The 20,470-nt window shown below is 39.5% G+C and overlaps 3 protein-coding genes, 1 long non-coding RNA gene and 1 other non-coding gene across 9 annotated transcripts in view; 1 reads left to right on the top strand and 4 right to left on the bottom strand.

The window, feature by feature from the left end:
* The window catches only part of LOC125582005 (probable disease resistance protein At1g58390), a 56,793-nt gene extending 46,598 nt beyond the window's left edge, over positions 1-10,195 (bottom strand). The window contains exon 1 of the mRNA XM_048748368.1: positions 10,123-10,195. The gene's annotated coding sequence lies outside the window, so the exon portion shown is untranslated. The remainder of the gene's footprint in view (positions 1-10,122) is intronic.
* Positions 1-20,470, bottom strand: part of LOC106415590 (probable disease resistance protein RXW24L) — an 88,610-nt gene that overhangs the window by 4,589 nt on the left and 63,551 nt on the right. The window lies entirely within an intron of this gene.
* Positions 6,413-10,328, bottom strand: LOC125581993 (probable disease resistance protein At1g59620). 2 transcript variants are annotated; one of them, XM_048748351.1, is made up of 5 exons: positions 10,123-10,328; positions 9,017-9,892; positions 8,781-8,927; positions 6,923-8,657; positions 6,413-6,799 (listed from the first exon to the last, which is right to left on the bottom strand). In XM_048748351.1, the coding sequence occupies exons 2-5, from the start codon at positions 9,885-9,887 to the stop codon at positions 6,775-6,777; spliced, it is 2,778 nt and encodes a 925-aa protein (XP_048604308.1). In that variant the 5' UTR covers positions 9,888-9,892; positions 10,123-10,328; the 3' UTR covers positions 6,413-6,774. The 2 variants fall into 2 exon arrangements, with proteins under 2 accessions (XP_048604308.1, XP_048604309.1); XM_048748352.1 differs by lacking the exon at positions 10,123-10,328 and having other exon boundaries at positions 9,017-9,942.
* On the top strand, positions 11,176-13,526 carry LOC125582007. 4 transcript variants are annotated; one of them, XR_007319829.1, is made up of 5 exons: positions 11,179-11,869; positions 12,116-12,185; positions 12,257-12,675; positions 12,960-13,159; positions 13,242-13,526. It is a non-coding gene; the product is annotated as an uncharacterized LOC125582007 (long non-coding RNA). The 4 variants fall into 4 exon arrangements; XR_007319827.1 differs by having other exon boundaries at positions 11,176-11,686; positions 12,960-13,526; XR_007319828.1 differs by having other exon boundaries at positions 11,176-11,869; positions 12,960-13,526.
* LOC125582715 lies at positions 15,483-15,589 on the bottom strand. Its single transcript, XR_007320171.1, has one exon. It is a non-coding gene; the product is annotated as a small nucleolar RNA R71 (small nucleolar RNA).

Below are 20,470 nucleotides of genomic sequence, written 5' to 3'. Positions count from 1 at the left end.
GCAAAACTTCTAGGGTTGAATTCTTCAGAAGAGATATCATCTGTTGAAGAAGCTATTGCTAGAGTCTAGAGAAGCTGCAGTTGCAGGCGATCTGCAGCTGGCGTTTTGATCAATGCCTTGTTCTAACCAAAAAGGGGCGTGGTTCTATTTGGGATTTAGGTGCTGCAATATAGCAAGAGGTCCTGCACTTGAGCACATGGATGTAAGTTCTCGAAAGCATTTGCTTGGAAGAATCTCATTAATGCAACATGGTTCTTTCGTTTGGTTATCAAAAATGTATAACATCCTTAAGCAGAAATGCAGTAGAGTCTCGCATATCCTTGGATTTCCAAAAAAAAAGAAAAATTTTGTATGAATGTTAAATTTATTCAAACCAAAAAAACATTTTTGCATCCAAAAAGATGCTTACTAGATTTCAAAAATATTCCGGGATTGATAGGCTTAAACTTTGATAGCTCCAACAATGAAGTCCATGCCCACATCAATAAGATGAACTTGGAAGCTTTGGCCAATATGGTAGAAACTCACTGGCGTCTTCACGGAGAATTCACACATTTCCTGGCAAGATGTCTACAGACAATATACATTATGAATTTGTTAGATACACTGGAAAGTAGAAGAGATATTGATTTTGGAAGTGGATAGAGTTTCCAAGTCTAGAGTATATATCAGGGTTTTGGAACCTTTACAGTCTCTGGAGATCATGAAACGGCATTTCATCTTAGTTTTACCTCCAAATGTGTCCCTATGTGCATATCCCTGGTAGTTCTACGTGGAAAGAATGTCTCACCTTACTGATTAAATTTTGGACAAGGTTAGCTGATGAGATGCAGGAAGTAAACTCTTCTGATACAAAGACCACGTGTCAGAAGAAGAGTGGCAAGAGGAGGTTGTTAGAGTCGACTTTCAACGGAAACAAGGAAGGACACGTTTCTTTGTTGCATTGTTTCGGATTAATAGAGGTGAACCTTATTAACCTCTGTCATCTTCTGAGCATCTTATCTTAAGCCCTGAATGCATTAATAGCTGTCATACTGGACGATAGTCTGTCCCCAAGTCAGGCTTTGGGCTACAATACTTGTCTACCTTAGGTCTGCCTTGCTTGGTGATCAAGCCACTGAAATTTTCAACTTCTGTAGTCTTCTTCTGTAATCGATTGAAAAACAAAAGAATTGTGAAAGGCATACACTAATTCAATATTGAGTTAGTATTGTTTGTTAAGAACTGTATTTTTGACTGAAAGCTACTACATCCATATTGGTCATCTATGTGGTACTTATACGAAAACGGTCCTACACTTCTACTAAATATCTAATCATGTACACTGTACACATAATAAGAGAAGAATGTGAAGTTGAAAATAACAAAGATGATGGATGTATCAGTGTCTCTCATCAACATTAAGTTTATATCTCAATTGCACTCTACCCCCAAGTTTATGATATGTTAGTATTTGAGAAGCAAATCTTTCGTGGATACCCTTGGATTGAGCTATGTGTATGCACGCCTTCGTTTTCAGTACAAGTAAATGGGGAACTTGCGGGTTTCTTTCAAAGCAAGAGGGGGCTGAGGCAGGGTTGTGCACTATCGCCATACCTCTTTGTCATATGCATGAATGTATTGTCAAATATGCTTGACAAGGCGGTAGAAAGAAAAGAAATACGGTACCATCCGAGATGTCGGAACATCCTCTTGACACATTTATGCTTTGCTGATGATCTGCTTGTCTTCACTGATGGCACACGAAGGTCTATTGCAGGTATTCTTAGGATCTTTGCAGACTTTGAAGTGATATCGGGTCTGAAAATCAACTTGGAGAAAACGGTTCTCTACATGGCAGGTTCAACAGTGGAACAAGAAGCAGAGACCCTCGCAAGCTTTCCCTTCGCCTCAGGACAGCTTCAAGTCCGCTACTTAGGTCTTCCCCTCCTCACAAAGAAAATGACAGTAAGTGACTACATGCCATTGGTGGAAAAGATTAGAAAGCGCATGAGCTCGTGGACTGGTCGTTTCCTTTCCCATGCAGGGCGGCTTCAGCTGATCAACTCGGTAATCATGAGTCTAGCAAACTTCTGGCTAGCGGCTTTTCGACTACCAGGTAGTTGTTTGAAGGAAATAGAAAGTCTATGCGCAGCCTTTCTCTGGTCAGGCCCTGTTTTAAAACCTACAAAAGCAAAAGTGAGCTGGCAAGACATTTGCTTACCAAAGCATGAAGGAGGCTTGGGAATCAGGTCTTTAAAGGAGATAAACAAAGTCCACTGCCTGAAGCTAATCTGGAGAATATCATCTGCTAGATCCTCCTTGTGGGTCAAGTGGATACATTGTTATTTGATAAGGAAAGGGTCTTTCTGGTCGATCTCAGTTAAGACAAATTTGGGGTCTTGGATATGGAAGAAGATTCTACGAATGAGAGACATAGCAAGGCAATTTCTGCGTATAGATGTCAGAAATGGGAACCATACATCCTTTTGGTATGACGTCTGGTCGCAGATTGGTTGCCTAAAGGAAGCCGTAGGTGATAGAGGTAAAATAGCGCTTGGTATTGTGGAAAATGCTACGATGGCAGATGTCCTCTCAAATCGCAGGAGGCGAAGACATAGAGAGAGCATTCTAAATGATATAGAGGAAGAGATAAATACATTGCGCATTGGAGGGTTAAGGGACATGGATGATGTCCCGTTATGGAGAAGCGAAGAAGGAAAATTTGGAAACAGATTCTCCACTAAAAAGACATGGCATCAGCTGAGGACGAGGCAATATATCTGTCCTTGGAGCAGAGGCATATGGTTCCCCGAGTCCACCCCGAAATACTCATTTATGATCTGGATTGCAATAAAGAACAGGTTGCAAACAGGAGATAAAATGCAAGCTTGGAATGCTACCATAAACGCAGAGTGTACTCTATGTCATGAAGTGCAAGAGACTTGCCATCATCTCTTTTTCCAATGTACCTACTCATCTAAGGTTTGGAAATCATTGGTACAAGGGCTTCTCAAAGATGGCTTTACCACAGACTGGAATACCATTATCACTATAATGTCTGGCTCGACCTATCGTGCCACAGAATTGTTCCTTATCAGATACTCCCTGCAGGCGGCAGTTCACAGTATCTGGAGGGAAAGAAACTCGAGGAGACATGGTGAAGAACCAAAGGATGCCATTACTCTGAGCAAACTCGTTGATAAAACGATCAGATTGCATCTGCTTGCAGTCAGAGCAAGAGGCCACGCCTACTTGGACAGAAGTCTGCGTACTTGGTTTGGCACGAGAGAAGATCTAACACCATCGTAATGGGTGGTTAGAATCTTTTATTTTTATTGCCTTATGAGTTCATAAGTAAAAACAGAAGCACAAAATGTAACACAGTTTTTGTTTGATTATAATTTTACTTTCATTCAAAAAAAAAATCTTTCGTGGAATGGAATCAACTCATTAGTAAGTAAGAAACAGTTTAATCTAAAGCAAGCAAATTTAAATTGAATTTGGTCTTCGTGCTAATGTCCAGTATTTCGATTCTTCCTCCTTTAATAGGCTTCTATCACTACATACATGATTCAGCATCATAAAAAAAAAAAAAATGATTGCTGACTATATGATGTATTGGCCATCACATAGCTAACCATGCAAACTAAAATAATGTATACCTAGTTACGCGAAGTATATCTTATGCATGACTACATCTCTCAATTTAATGATGTTATGTAGTTAACATCACGAATTTAATTTCGTTCATCTGAAAAATAATGTAGATGTTAGAGACCGTTTATATATCTCGTTTTATCAATAAAAATATGACTGACCCGACTATAATTTAACTGAATGATATTTTAAGCCACGTTGTAAAAGCGTAAGAATATTTTTAACAAAATCTAATTTAGAAAATCAATATGTTTTAACATTTTCTTCATAAGTAATGTTTAACATTTTTATTTTAGTGTATTTGAAAAATATATGATTATATTATTTATATTTATATTAAATATGAAAGTTATATAAGATATTATGTAATGTTTTAATTATTTTAATCTGTTTTCTTATGAAATTTTAATAAAATTTATGTAATTCGTTTGATTAATAGTGATATATATACTTATTTGATACATTTTTAATGGATGCAATTTTTATTTATAAAAATATAAATAAATAATTCATTCATTTAATTAATTTTATATTTAACAAATAAAATGTTAGAGTCAGTAAATTGACATGAAATTTTTTATAATAAAAATTGATCAAATAAAGATATATCACACAATTAATCAAACTAATTACATAAATTTTATTAAGAGTTAATAACAAAACATATTAAAATAATTAAAACCCAAAATTATATAAAATCCTATATAAATTTCATATTTAGTTAAATTACTGTCAGATATATCATATTTTAATTGATAAAAATGAGAGATTTAAACGGTTTTTGACATCCACATCAATTTTTGGATGAAAGAAATAAAAATTGTGATGTTAATTACATAACATCATTAAGTTGAAGACATAATATATATTTCGTGTAGCTAAATATACATTAGTTTAGTTTGCATGGTTAGCCATGTGATGGCCAATACTTCATGTAGTCAATAATCATTTTTCCAAAAAAAAAAAACAACATTTAAAAAATCTCGAAGCGCATGTTTCGGTTCGACCGGACCGGACCGGACAGGACCGATTTTTAAGCTAAAGTGAACACTGTAAAGTTTGTCAAGTGGGTTTTCTTGAACAACTAAAAATTGGTGGTTAAAACGATCAAATTGAAGATCTGGTATTCAAAAGTCTTCCTTGGTTCCACCCTCACATTCATGAAAGAGATTGTCGAAAAGGGCTTTATGCAAGTAGATTTTACAAGTCAAGGAAGATTTACTTGTCTTTGCTTCAGAGACACAGTATAGACCATAATTAAGCACAATCGTGTACCCAGCAGTTAGCGGTCTTAACAAACAACGCCTTGCTTACATATATATATATTGGTGCAAGGAGGAATCATCATTGGTGCAAGGAGGAATTATCATTGGTGCAAGGAGGAATCATCTTATAAGACTAGTAATGGACGATACTCTGTCTCCAAGTCAGGATTAGGTCTGGCTTGCTTGGTGATCACGCCACTGAAATTTTTAACTTCTGCAGAGCTGTAGTCTTCTTTATGAATCTCATTATCAAATTAAATTATATAAAGAATCGTTTATTTCGTTTTGATCTACTACTAGTTGGAAGTTGCTGGTCGGACTGATATTCCTGTGGCTGAAGGAACACATAAAACTTTCCTGGGATGTCTCTACTTTGTGTTCTTTCTATGTTTTGAGATTCAGCAACATATCTATGCGCCTTGATGTTTTGATAACTTGTTGTTGTTGTCTTTTCATCTGTACAGAACGGCACAATGCTTCGAGTGGCTGACTTCGTTCATGGGAAAGATGGGCTTGGCAACCAAAACTTCCCACCACCTGAGGAGATAGTTTCTGAGGCATTCACAGATTTATCCTCTCGGTATCTTCCACATCTTTCTTTGAGCTTACTTGAACCTCTACTGCAGGATTTGGTATATGGGGTTCATGAGTACAAATAACTTGGAAGGAAACCTGGAAGAACTGAACCTGGAGTTGCCAAGTCAGGTTGGTGTCTACTCCTTAGAACTTATGCAGTTCATCTCGGGTAAGAATATCAAGGGCTTATCCTCTGAGCTACAGTCAAATGTTATGCCATGGGATGGTTCGGCTGAGTTACTATCATCTAGGCGCAGAAGACTGAACCTACACTGAACCAAGCGTTGTCTGACCGCACTTAAATCACCACAGATCGCTGTGGCGTCTATTTAGTCTCCATATGTAGTCGCAGCTTCATGACTTGGAACCTGAGGAGAAGGAAAAGAAGCAACATGTAGTCGCAGCTCATACTTTTCTGCTTGAATATAATGAAGCAGAAGCAGAAAGCACTTAATATTTCTCTGTTGTTGTTACCCTACGAAAGAATCAAGATCATGTATAGTAACCTATCTCTGAGTCTGGTTAATGTGGCAGAGGCAAGTCTGAGGAGATACTTGGAGAAGCAGCTCGAGTCTCTGGACGATTCATTTCGTCTAAGGAGCAATTCAAAGGAAGTAATACCATCTGCCTTAACGTCACTTTCTAGTTGTACAAAGAGTAGATGATATGAAAAGGATGATGACGTTTTTTACACTTTATTGACGACATGGCAGCTTTTCCAAAACACACAAAAGACTCGATTAGGTGTTCATATCGTTGGACTCTCTTCCTCTGAAGCTAATAAGCATCAAGACTCGATCATATATAAGTAAGATTCTCCAACTGTGGAATTTTTTATTTAAGAGATGAAGATAATGTTCACACATTTCACTCTGTATTCGATAGGATTCCTATTCATTAGCACAGTCCCTAATAAGATCATAGCACACAAATTCATCAAAAGTGAGAAAATAAATATTTATTTCAAATGAAACAAGTAGGTGTGACCGTGTGTGTGATAGAGTAAACATATTACTCGGTTCTTAACAAAAACGGCTGCGAGGTGCTCACTTCCTTAATACATATCTCAATATCCCGTTTTCATTTCAAGTAAAGAGAAAACTAATATAAGAATCTTAACATATTTCACCTCTCTCAGTCAACAGAGGTACATGAGAACCTTCCGTTGAACAGCTTCACTTCCCAAAATACATCTCTTTATCTCTCTAGGCAAACTTGAAGCATTGCAGGAGATCCAGTGTCTCAGTTAGACACTTCGTCAAACAGCTTCACCGTGTCAGTGTGCTAGTATGTTTCACTTGTAAATTCTCTGTTTGCCACTATATCAAATCAATTGGTAAAACACATATCATCAAACATATTCCAACGAAATAGTCTTAATTAAACTGTAGTTTATGCGAATACAAAGAAGTTGGCAAGAGAAGTTCATTCCTGGATAATACCTGATAGTCCGTAATTGCTGAGAGTCTCCTTCAGCTGCTGTCTGACTCACATAAGGGAAGTGTTGGACTTTGTAATAATTTAATTGAACAAAAGGGATGTGTTCCACTTTGTAATAATCTTTTCCTCCTTTCGACAGTTTCTTCTGCCATCCCTTTCCCATAAACCAAAAGGTCAGACTCTTCAAAGATCGCATCCCACCAGGAAGCTCAGTTAACTTTGGACAGTGGCCAATATAGAGAGTATGGAGAAAGGGCATGGAGCCTTCTTCTACTATCCACTCTTCCCACTCCAGTAGTCCCATAAATTGTAGCTTCTGCAATTGAGGAAACCCATCCCTCGAGCAAACCATTCTCCTCCCACAGAAAGATCGATCATGTAAAGTAGTCTCTTTCAAGTGAAGCAACTTCTCTAGAATCGGCATTGGATCCTCCTTCAAACAACACTCCTTTAGATGTATTGTTGTAAGGTGAGAAGGAAAGTGTTGCGCATCAGGTAACCTTGGCATATATATCTCCAACTCCCTAACAAATCCTATTTCATCATCATCTGTGGGAGAACACAGCTTGTAACCATGTATAAAAAGATTCTCCAAGCATCTCATTTCACCTAGAGATGAATATAGAGTTTCCACAGTATACCTCTCGACTTTAATATAGATAGAGAGAGATCTGAGCCGCGTCATACCCTGTAGATCTGTCACTCTCCCATGTTTTGTGGAGAAATTCTCCAACGTCTCTAGCTTGACCAGATTTTCCAATTCCAAATTTGTATTATTATGATGCAAGATCCTCGGCAAACACAAGAATGTCAATTCTCGCATCTCTTTCAATATATTGGGAATGTAGACTGATTTTCTCCAAGATACATCTAGGTTTAGATAGAGGAGCTTCTTCAGATTCCGCATAGAAGAAGGAAGTTGAGTTACATTTGTCCACACTAAACTAAGATATCTCAAGTGGATGAGCTTCCCGATGCTAGAGGGTACCTTCCCTCCTTTAAAATCCACATAAGAGAGATCTAACACTCTCATCAGCTTATGCCTTGTAAAGAATAAACTTGTTGCCTTCCATCTTCTGCACTTGATCAACAAGAGAGTTCTTAGGCTCGGATTCTTCACCTCCGTATCGACATTAAATGTTTCATCAGGCCAACGTATAACAGAAAGTCTACGAGATTTACAAGGAGATTTCGAATTTGCAGTTGATGTGCCAATGGTTTGTACGAAATTCTCTTCTTCAGCTTTGCGCAAACACACTTCTCTCATCATGTCATGCAACTGACATGTTTCAAATCTTGAAGTAACAACGTCTCTTTTAGAAATAACCATGTTTCTCTTCACCAATTCTTCTATGTATCCATTTGCAACCTCTCGAATGCTCGCTCCATCGAAATCCATTCCTTCTGCAGCCCAGTAATAGGACAGTGTCTCCACATCTATTTCACAATCTTCTGGGAAACAAGCAAGGTAAAGGAAGCAATGCTTCAAATAAGCAGGCAGCTCTTCGAAACTCAGATACAAAACATCATAAACCTCCCTATTGATATTTCCGTCGTCAAAGCCAGTCCCTCTAACTATGTGAGCTTTAATATTCTCTTGGATCATTTTCCACTGATGCAATGTGTACTTCTTACGTAACAACCCGCCTAACACCTTAATAGCCAGTGGTAGGCCTCCACAATGTTTAAGCATCTCCATGCCGATTTCTTTCATGCCGACTTGGTCAATCTTACATTCTGCATATCAGTTACAAGAATGTTAGAAGGATCATATGTCCTGCAGATATTGTAGTCATTTTTCTTTAAATTACTACAACAGAAAAAGTAAAAAACCCAAATAGGCCGCCCTTGAAAACTTACCAGCTGTGTCTTTAATAGGAAATGCCATCCTTTGAAAAAGAACCCAACTTTCTTCAAAAGTTAGGCACTCTGGTTTGATGGGGTTGCATTGTTCGTCTGCATGTAATGCCACTCTCTCATTGCGAGAAGTAAGTAAAACCTTACATCCTGCAACACATTTATATTTCATAACGATTTCATGATCAAATCTTGAGTTTTTAAAAGACGCCAAATGTACGTTAAATAAGGAGATTCACCTTTATTTAGCAGAAAGACAGGCTTGATTAGGTCCCAGTCTCCTTCTCTCCATATATCATCAATGACGATCAAAGCCTTTTGTGTTTCCAACACTCGAGCAATCTTCTCCAGAAGTTCGTCTACCATCATCTTTGACACATCGCATTCTGGCCTGAGTTGGCGCAAGATTGTCTGCCAGACACACTTTCTTTCAAACTGTTGTGAAACACACACCCAAGCCAATCCTGGAAAATGTCTTTTTATTTTCTCATGATTGAAAACTTTTCTTGCCAGTGTGGTTTTACCAATACCACCCATCCCAGTTATAGCAACCACTTGACTGCTATCCTCCTCCACCAAATTGCCAACCAATATCTCAATGTTTTTCTCCATCCCAACAATAGGTTGCTCTTCGTCCACGATATAAAACGTTTTTCTTTGTTTGTCATTGTCAGAGAAAGGTGGAGACATACACCTTTCTCTGACAATGGCCTGTTGTACGCCAGAACTCTGCATATCGTGTATCTCCAGAGAGATCCTCTTACTTACATCTTCCATATCCATTGCAAGTCCCCTGCGTTCCAAACTAACCCAATAAAGTCTTCTTACAATGTTCATGATGCCGCTTGTATTTCCGAGTTCTTCCATTAAAAGAAAGGTTTCGACTATATCTTCTGCGTCCAAAACTATTTCTTTGATCGCTTTGATAGTGTTGTTTATTGTTGCACTTGTATGTTTTTTGGCCTCTGCATCTTCCAGAAAAAACCTTAACTTCTTAACATCACTCTTTAATCCCTCGAACTGCTCTTCTACTCCTTGAAATCGCTCAGTTTCTCTGACAAGTAGTTTCCAAAGCCTCTCGACTACAAATGGTAAAATTGCCTTAGCCATGTCTCCTGCTCAAACATGAGATAAGTAATCAATAACCGCAAGAGTAAAGATCCTTAAACATGTGATAAGTAATCAATAACCGCAAGAGTAAAGATCCTTGAGTTCATAGTCCTGATAATATTTTTTCTGCAAATTCTAATATTATACTATTTTGTGGGATTTAATCTATAGAAAGATATGAACAATTGAGATGAAATAAAAATATGTAAAATACAATAAAAAAGGTAAAAATCACCTCTTGAAAATCGCTTTTCGTCCAACTGATCTGTATAAAGAAAATATGCGAATGTGTTTTAGTTAGAACTCAGCTGATTATTCTTAGTCAACACCAAACGACACAAACCAGCTGTATTCACGTGTAGCCATTTATTCACGATAAGGAATGAATCTATTGTAGCCACTTACATTTTGGCTGAAAAGATAAGGGCCTAATAGTACAAGTTTCTATTACAATTATTTTATCTTCTGTCTAATGAAATAAAAGTTGAACATTTTGTTTAAACGCTGCGAAAAGGTTATAGTCTTGTTAAAACAAATTATAGTTGGTGTTAAGGTTGCTGATGTTGTATATTTAGTTAAATATAGGAAGTATCATAGAAGTCTATATAACATGGAACACTGACAATGAAAGAAGTAAAAAAGGAAAAACAAAAGGAAGATTAAATAAAATTGACTTATTCTTGGGTTCACCCCCTAGGTGAACCTAGAGGTTCACCAACCAATAGGATTATGTTATTTCAAATTTGATATTTTTTATAAAAGGAAACAAAATATTGTCAAGTTATATTATATTTTCAAAGTAAAAAGATAAAAAAATAAAAAATAAAAATAGTAGTAATTACAAAAAAAAAAATTTAACGTCGACAAGAAAAAACTAAACCTTAAATCCTAATCCCTAAACCCTAAACCCTAAATCCGAAACCCTAAACCCTTGGGTAAACTCTAAACCCTTGGATAAATCATAAACTCTAAATAAAAAACACTAAACACTAAAACACTCAAGGGTTTAGGATTTTAGTGTTTAGTGTTTTTGATTTAGAGTTTATGATTTATCCAATGGTTTAGGGTTTACCCAAGGGTTTAGGGTTTACCCAAGGGTTTAGGGTTTCATATTTAGGGTTTAGGGATTAGGATTTAGGGTTTAGTGTTTTGCTGACAACGCTAACAATATTTTAGGAATTTTTTTTTTTTTTTGTAACTACTATTTTTTTTTTACTTTTTTATTTTAAAAACATAATATAATCTGATAATATTTTATTTCCTTTTTTAAAAGATATCGAATTTGAAATAATGAAATCCTATTGGTTGGTGAACCTAGAGGTTCACCCTAGGGGGTGAACCCAAGAATAACTCAATAAAATTTAAGAGCTTTAACCTTTGCTGTCGAAACGGTTAGTCAAATCCGAGACTATCTGCTCCCAAACGCCACAGATTCACGTGACAAAGCCGTTTTCATGGCTTGTGAGCAGGTCCGGCCCTGTAAAAAAATATTTTAAAAAGGCTGGAAGCACACAGGAAAAAAAGGCTTGCACGGACACTGGAACTTGATACCTTTTAGTAGAATAACAGATACTTAACCATCTGACCTACTGATAACCCTTATACAAATGGCCGAAATTTTCTCTTGTTATTAATGGCCGGAAGCAGATGTTCTACCGCTTCTACCCAGGGCCACTACTGCTTGTGAGATCGCCTACAAGGCCGTGGTTTCTCGGCTTGAGAGTGCAGATCAATCCATGTCGAGAGGTGATTACGTGACGTTGGAGGCACAGCAGAATCAAGCACTTGGTTATGTTAAAGTGAGTATTAGGAGGACTAACTTCTTTCGCCGGACACCATATTGATGATCAATATTGCCTCCATCGCAGCTCAGATACTTGCTCCTCCATAATTAAGAACACAACTTTTTCATGTTTTTCATGCCAAACTTCATGCCGTTTTCATAAAAAAAACTTCATTCCGATATGTAACTGCCACTTCTGGTAAACCATCGTTATCTCTCTCTAAAGTTATTTATCCATGCATTTACCACAAAGTTATCTGCTTTCAGGTTTGTTGATTTTGTGTTTAATTTGTTAAAATATGTTATTTGGGTTATGTGTGGCTTAAAGAATCAATAATTTGACTTTACATTTTTGAAATATTCTTGTTTCTTGAAGACGACCATTCCAGTGTTGTCCATGTGGTAATCATAACATATGCTTATAAAACAACTCTCTTGTTTGAAGGTTTGGCGAAACATACGCGCTGTGTGGGGATCGATGCTGCAGTTCCACCTTCAAAGAAGCCGGATTCAAGGTATTTATTCTGTCTACAAAATCTTTTTGAGTTCCTTAACTTCGCTGTTGATTTGTTGACATAATTGCCAGGGAGTTGCTCGACCAAGCATTGAAAGAGAAACAAAACTGTTGAGACATAAGATTTTGCTAAACATCAAATATATAGAGTCAAGAGCCTTCTGACAAATGAGCAGTTTCTTGCGGTGCAGGAAAATAAAATCTTTAGTATATGAGATGTGTTATGCAAGACCTGTGATGTGGCATGGCTTGGTTGACTTGTTTATTAATCAAAATGTAAACTGAACCCTGCAAGTTTTTTTCTTAAAGAGTAGGATCTCTCTTAAGACATCTCGATTCGGTGCATAAAGAAGCCAAGCCGTGTTGTGATCCTAGACGACGTCGCATTGGTGTCTCGATTGATCATGGAGCGTCCTGGGAAAAAAGTTTTGTATGAGATACGTCATCATGCTTCATTTCCCTATGATCCTAGAAACCCTCCTCTTCCTCAGGTACATGATTCATCCTTTTATCGAGTTTACTATATATGTTATAGTGTTTTTATATCATACATTGTGCTTCCATTTGCTGTCAAGTTCAGAGAGATGGAATTGATTCCAAAGGAGGGCTTCGGTCCCGTTGTCTCCATTAGTTATATATTTCTTATCAAGTACTTCCATATGTAGTTTGCTTTGCTTTGGAAATACATTTGCTTTTTTCTCTTAAAATTTGGTATGTGGATTTATCGTTTTGTGAAACCTTACTAAGGTCTTCTAACTTTTGTTCTCTGTATCAGCCAGCATATCAAGATCATTTACTTCTGGAATATGGTCCGAGAATCATTATGTTCTTGGTCTTGTGGATGGTAGCGAGACCCTATTTTTCATCAAAGCTAATGGTGAAGAAATAAGTCAAAGTCACAAAACGAAATTTGAATGTTTCTTCATTAGTATTAGGACTCATGCAAGATGGTGATGGTTTGCAAACATCATGCTTGTAAGTTTTCTTTTGTCCATATATGTTAACCAAGCGTTGCCTGAAGACTGAAGACAAAGTTAACCAAGCGTTCGCTGAGCAGGTAGCTGATGGCTCTAGCTGGCTCACGAACACTCTTTGTCGCACTTAAATCATCTCAGATCGCTGCGGCGTCCATTTCTCCAGAGGATCTATCGAGTGTTGAAACATCCGTTTCCTGCTTTTATAAACTCTCTGCTTCTGCTACTTTCTAGTTGTACAAAGAGTAGATGAATTTACAGAACCGAGGATTATGAGAAAATGAGGAAGTTTCGAAAACTGCTGATATTCCGTATTTTTAACGGTTTTAAACTCGTTTTGGAGCAATTAAATGGTCGGTTTTAATTAATGTTTTGGTCTATTTGATGCGTTTTGGTGTTCTTAAGTGTAATATACAGGTTACTAGATAGCTTGCAAGAAAAGAACGCATTCGGGATTTATTCAGAAGCAAGATGGACCGAACAATGGACCGAATGAGAAGTATTGATCGCACAGGACATAGATCGACCGATCCATTGTCTGAGGATCGACCGATCCCACGCTCTACGGGCTCCACACGCACCAATGAGCTTTTCACTCCTTTTTACCCACTCCCCTCAATAATGGACGGAGGACTGGACTTTTGGGACTCAGAAAAGACCAGAGACGACCAAGAAGGAGATTGACAAGTTCTTGAGAGAGATTTGAGAGTTTTGTAACTTGTTTTGTGTAATTTGTGAAGATTTGTAAAGAAGTTCATCTCAAAACCATTTGGAGAAGATCTTCTGAACCTTTACTCTGTTTTAATACAATCTTATCATGTTTTCTTCATCAAAATCGTGTTGTTCTTGCTTAGTTATGTGTGAGTAGTCATCTAGTTGGGTTTAGGGGTTCTCATAGGGGATTTCTTGATGTTTTGATTCATAAAACGTGTGTAGACTAAGGGATTACGTTTTGGTTCTTCATCTAATGGATTTCTTACTGCTTGAACTGAATTGATCACTTAGTTCATGATATCAGATTGTTTGATGCACCGAAAGTGATTGTTTGAACTTCCGAAAATACTTTAGATGAGCAAAGTGTCCTTAACCCTCGGAAGTTGATGTTATTGCGCTTTGTGAACATATTGAACCTGTTCTTAATGCTTGTTTAGAAATTGAAACTCAGCGGAAGTTAGTGTGGAGATTTCTATAACATAGAGAATTAGCGCTACGGAAGTAGGTTAATTCTAATATCGTGTTTGAGTTCTAGACGGTTCTTAATATATCCCTGTGTCTGCCATTAATTGTATCTTGATTAAAAAGAAATCCCTGAGAATTCCCAATGCCCAACGTTTGTTTTAAAATAGTTTTCAAATCGTTTAAATCATTTTTTTACAGCTTGTTTATGTTTTGTGACACTAAAGAAAATTAAATAAAAACCATCAAAAATATATCTTCGTTCGCTGTAGCTATTAACTTGTCTGCAACTCTACGTGTGATCATCGGTCCCTGTGGATTCGATCCCGCATTACTACTGCGTACTTTACTGTGCACTTGCAGTTAGATAATCGGGTTAAAACTCGACACATCAAGTTTTTGGCGCCGTTGCCGGGGACCATTTGGTCACCCTAGAGTTAATGATCAGTTTAAGACTATAGCATTTTTATTTTGTCTAATGTTTCTGTCTTTCTCTTTCTGTTTGTGTTTTCAGGTGAATGAGCGGATTTCATACTAGAAGCAAAGGATCATCGAATTTAATACCTTTGGAGTTAGAGCTCGGCCGCCTAGAGAGACAAGTGAAAAAGAAAAGACTTGAGTCCGCTGAAGAGGTTGAAATGGCTGAACACCAAGAAGACCAGTTTCAGGACAACCCGCAAAATCCAATTCCTGTAGATGAACGAGAAGGCAACAATGCTGGTGATAATCAGCAGGCTGGTGTAGCTGCAAGACAACAGGCTGGAGACTATGGCATGCCTAGGATGACGCTTGCACATTATGATACACCAGATGCATTCTATGCCGATCGTTCTGGGATTCGCCCACCTCCCATTGAGAGAAGAGACTTTGAGATCAAGACTGGTCTCATTAATTTGGTGGAGAAAAATCCGTTTCATGGAAACCCGTCTGAGGACCCGATGTATCACTTGGAGCATTTTGAGCGAGTCTGTGACACCAGCAGACATAATGGAGTTCCTCAAGGCGCTTTGAAATGCAGGTTGTTCCCGTTTTCCTTAGCTGATAAAGCTATCAGATGGTTAAAGTCCATCCCTCCAGGATCTCTTACTACATGGGAAGAGACAAGAGCTGCTTTTCTACAGCATTTCTTCACCAAGTCAAGGTCCACATATCTGAGAAGCAGAATTGGAAGCTTTCAGCAGCTTGATTCAGAAAGCTTTCATGAGGCTTGGGAGCGTTTCAAGGAGTACACACAGGACTGCCCTCACCATGGTTACACTGATGTGAGCTTGCTGAACATTTTCTATAATGGAGTTCATGAAGAGAGTCAAGATGCCATGGACACAGCAAGTAATGGTGATTTCATGACCAAGACTGTTGAAGAAGCTTACACCTTGCTGAACAACCTGTCATCCAGCAAAGCAAACCGCAAGTCAAGGTTTGACACCAGCCAGAAGGGTGTTGGTTATGAATCCAAGAAGATAGATGAGCTGAATGCCAAGATTGAGATGCTTCTCAAGAGAGATCAGAAATCTGTGAAATTTGTGGAGGAGCAAGGCTATCGTTCCTCACAAGAAACTGTTGGTGATGATTCAGATGATATGCAAGCTGATGTGAACTACATTGGTGGTCAAGGAAACTACAACAGAGGCTACAATCAGAACCTTGGATGGAGTCAAAATCAGCAAAATAATCTGTCTTACCGGAGCAACAATGTGGAGAATCCACAACATCAGTCCTACCCTCAGGCAGGAAACAGGCAGAACCAGAATCAGAACCAGAGTGTGTTCAACCAAGGATATCAGAACAGAAATCAATATCAGGGGAACAACTCGGGCAACTCAGGATTTCAGCAAAGGCAGCAGTACAACAACTACCAGAATCAAGGGAATGCCTCTTCGTCACAGTCTTCTCAGGATAACGAAATTAAGAAGATGCTGCAAATGGTGCTAGAAGGTCAGAAGAATAGCACTGCAGAGATAAACACCAAGGTGGATAACATGTATGGAGAGCTTAATGGGAAGTTTGAAGCTTTGAACACCCATTTGAAAGTTTTGGAAAAGCAAGTTGCTCAAACCGCCTCCAGCAGCAGAACAGCACCTGGATTTCTACCAGGGAAGTCAGAGACGAATCCCAAGGAGTTTGTGAATGCTGTAACACTTAGGAGTGGAAAAACGATTGAGGGATCGAATAAGAAAGAGATCGACCGATCTCAGGAACAGATCGACCGATCCAAGGGGACGGAGATCGACCGATCCGGTCCATGTGGATCGACCGATCCCGTGTCAACGAAGCCAAATTCCTCTGAACCTGAAGAGGTGTATGTGGCGCCTCCTGCTTATGTTCCTAAGGCTCCATACCCATCCAGACCAAGGCAGAAGATCAAAGAACGTGAGTACGAGAAGCTAAAGAACCTTGTTGGGGAGTTACATGTGAGATTGCCATTCGTTGAAGCGGTGAAGATGGTACCTTCTCTTAAAAGGTACATGAAGGAGATTCTTACCGATAAGATGAGCCTAGAGCGTGGTGTGTTGATGCTCAATGAGGAATGTAGCGCAGTTCTACAAAATGTCATGCCTAAAAAGCGTGAAGATCCCGGAGCATTTGTTCTACCATGCCGCATTGGATCACTTACCTTTGAGAGGAGTCTCTGCGATCTGGGTTCAGGAGTGAGCCTAATGCCTTTCTCTGTCTCTGAGAGGCTAGGCATGACGAACTACAAACCTACAAGGATCTCCTTGGTCCTTGCTGACCGATCAGTGCGAAGACCAGTCGGTGTACTAGAAAACATCCCTGTTGGTGTTGGAAAGGGATATGTGCTTACCGATTTTGTAGTTCTGGAGCTGGAAGAGGAACCTAAAGATCCTCTCATTTTGGGCAGACCGTTTTTAGCTACTGCTGGAGCCATGATTGATGTACAGAATGGGCATATAGACTTACGTCTAGGAGACATGGCGATGAGATACAATGTGGAGAAGGTGCTGAAAAATCCGACTATTGATGGACAGACTTTCTGGGTTGATACATTGACTGAACTGGTGGAGGAAATGGATGAAGAGTTGCACACTGATGATCCTCTACAAGTCGCATTGACCCAAAGGGAGAGTGAGTTCGGGTTCATGAACCAAGAAGTGGTTGGATTTTCTGAGATTTTGGATTCAGCCTCACCGATTGAGAAGCATGTCGCCTATGTCAGCCTTGAAGACTCAGGCACCGATAAAACCGTCAAACCGTCATCCTCCCAACCAGATTGGAGTGAGGAGAATGCTCCAAAGGTGGAACTTAAAGCCCTCCCAGCTGGGCTGAGGTATGCATTCTTGGGACCGAATTCCACATATCCTGTTATTATTTGTGCTAACCTGAATAATGTGGAGACCGCTTTGCTTCTTTCAAAATTGCGAAAGTATAGAAAAGCATTGGGGTACTCTTTGGATGATATTACAGGTATTTCTCCAGATCTTTGCATGCACAAGATTCACTTGGAGGATGAGTCAAAGACGTCCATAGAGCACCAGCGAAGACTGAATCCCAAACTGATGGAAGTTGTGAAAAAGGAGATTCTAAAGCTGTTGAGTGCAGGGGTGATCTACCCAATTTCAGACAGCACTTGGGTGAGCCCGGTTCATGTGGTTCCTAAGAAGGGTGGCATCACTGTCATCACAAATGAGAAGGCTGAGCTGATTCCTACCAGAACAGTCACAGGGCATAGGATGTGCATTGACTACAGGAAGCTAAACTCAGCCACAAGGAAGGACCACTTCCCACTTCCTTTCATTGACCAGATGCTGGAAAGACTAGCCAACCACCCCTACTACTGTTTTCTCGATGGCTACTCCGGGTTCTTTCAGATACCCATTCATCCAGAGGACCAAGAGAAGACAACATTCACCTGTCCATACGGTACTTTTGCCTACAGGAGAATGCCCTTCGGATTGTGCAATGCTCCTGCCACTTTCCAGAGATGCATGATGTCGATCTTTACTGATCTTATTGAGGACATTATGGAGGTTTTTATGGACGATTTCTCAGTCTACGGTTCTTCATTTACCGACTGCCTTGCTAATCTGTGCAAGGTGCTGGAAAGATGTGAGGAGAAGAACTTGGTGCTAAATTGGGAGAAGTGCCATTTCATGGTGAAAGATGGCATTGTTTTGGGTCACAGGATATCAGAGCAGGGTATCGAGGTTGACAAAGCAAAGATTGAAGTTATGACCAGCCTACAGCCTCCTAGGACAGTGAGGGATATTCGGAGTTTTCTGGGACATGCCGGTTTCTACAGGAGGTTTATCAAAGACTTCTCTATGATAGCGAGGCCACTCACCCGTCTGCTGTGCAAAGAAGCGAAGTTTGTTTTTGATGCTGACTGCCTCGCTGCGTTTCAGATTCTCAAGAAGTCTCTAGTCAGTGCTCCCATTGTGCAGCCACCAGATTGGGACTTGCCATTTGAAATAATGTGTGACGCAAGTGATTACGCGATTGGAGCTGTTTTGGGGCAGAGAAAAGACAAGAAACTCCATGTGATCTATTATGCCAGCCGAACGCTTGATGATGCTCAAATCAAGTATGCTACCACTGAGAAGGAGTTGCTGGCAGTAGTTTATGCTTTCGAGAAGTTCAGGTCCTATTTGGTGGGCTCGAAAGTAATTGTGCACACAGATCATGCAGCCTTGAAGTACCTGATGACGAAAAAAGATGCTAAACCGAGACTCTTAAGGTGGATCTTACTGCTACAGGAGTTTGATATTGAGATCAGAGACAAGAGAGGAGCAGAAAATGGAGTGGCAGATCATCTTTCCCGAATGAGAGTGGAAGCTGAAACACCACTGGATGATACATTACCCGAGGAGAATGTCTATGTGATCACCTTGCTGGAGGATGAGTATTTGGATCAGGCTGATTGCTGTGTCATGAGACAAATTCAGGATGATCTCCCATGGTTTGCAGACTTTGCAAACTACCTATGTGCTGGAATTGAACCACCGAACCTGAAGGGGTATGAGAGGAAGAAGTTCATGAGAGATGTGAACCACTACTACTGGGATGATCCCTTCCTCTACAAGAGATGCTCAGATGGTTTATTCAGGAGATGTGTTCTGGAGAATGAGATGCAAGGGATTCTTTTCCACTGCCACAGTTCAGAATACGCAGGCCATTTTGCAACATTCAAGACGGTTTCTAAGGTCCTGCAGGCTGGTTACTGGTGGCCTACACTTTTCAGAGACGCCCATGAGTTTGTCTCAAAGTGTGATGCATGTCAGCGGAAGGGCAACATCAGTAAGAGAAATGAGATGCCCCAAAATTTCATCCTTGAAGTTGAAGTTTTTGATGTATGGGGAATTGATTTTATGGGCCCTTTCCCATCTTCTTATGGAAATGAGTACATCCTGGTTGCGGTTGATTATGTCTCCAAGTGGGTGGAAGCAGTAGCCAGCAAGACAAATGACTCTAGTGTTGTCAAGAAAATGTTCAAGACAGTCATTTTTCCAAGATTCGGGATCCCGAGAGTGGTTATTAGTGATGGAGGCTCTCACTTCATCAACAAGACGTTCGATAAACTGCTGAAGAAACATGGAGTAAAGCATAAGGTAGCTACACCTTATCATCCTCAGACAAGTGGGCAGGTTGAAATATCGAACCGAGAAATCAAGGGGATTTTGGAGAAGGCTGTAGGCAAAACAAGGAAAGACTGGGCTGTGAAGCTTGATGACGCCTTATGGGCGTATAGAACCGCCTACAAGACTCCCTTGGGCACCACTCCTTTTAATCTGGTCTATGGAAAGTCTTGTCACCTACCTGTGGAATTGGAGTACAGTGGTTTTTGGGCAACGAAGTTGATGAACTTCGACATTAAAACCGCTGCAGAAAGGAGGATGGTTCAGTTGAACGAGCTGGACGAGATTCGGTTGAACGCCTATGAGAACACCAAAATCTACAAGGAAAGAACTAAGGCGTGGCATGACAGAAAGATAATCCCGAGAGACTTCGCTGCTGGAGACAAAGTCCTTCTGTTCAACTCTAGACTCAAGCTATTTCCTGGAAAGCTTAAGTCTCGTTGGTCCGGACCTTTCACCATCACAGAGGTTAGACCTTATGGAGCTGTTGTCTTGGAAGAGAATGGGAGGAAGTTCACAGTCAATGGGCAGAGGCTAAAACCTTA

Source organism: Brassica napus, chromosome C2 (assembly GCF_020379485.1).
Source record: "Brassica napus cultivar Da-Ae chromosome C2, Da-Ae, whole genome shotgun sequence".
Classification (NCBI taxonomy): Eukaryota; Viridiplantae; Streptophyta; class Magnoliopsida; order Brassicales; family Brassicaceae; genus Brassica; species Brassica napus.
The sequence above is the reverse complement of the archived record's forward strand: the minus strand, read 5'-3'. Positions and strand labels throughout refer to the sequence as shown.

What these genes read in the sequence shown, in the direction of transcription:
- LOC125581993 (XM_048748351.1), bottom strand. Translation starts at nt 9,887, where the DNA reads ATGGCTAAGGCAATTTTACCATTTGTAGTCGAGAGGCTTTGGAAACTA. An exon ending in TCCTATTAAAGACACAGCTG is followed by an intron (nt 8,658 to 8,780) that starts GTAAGTTTTCAA and finishes ACTGATATGCAG; the next exon opens with AATGTAAGATTGACCAAGTC. An exon ending in CAGCAATTACGGACTATCAG is followed by an intron (nt 6,800 to 6,922) that starts GTATTATCCAGG and finishes GATTTGATATAG; the next exon opens with TGGCAAACAGAGAATTTACA.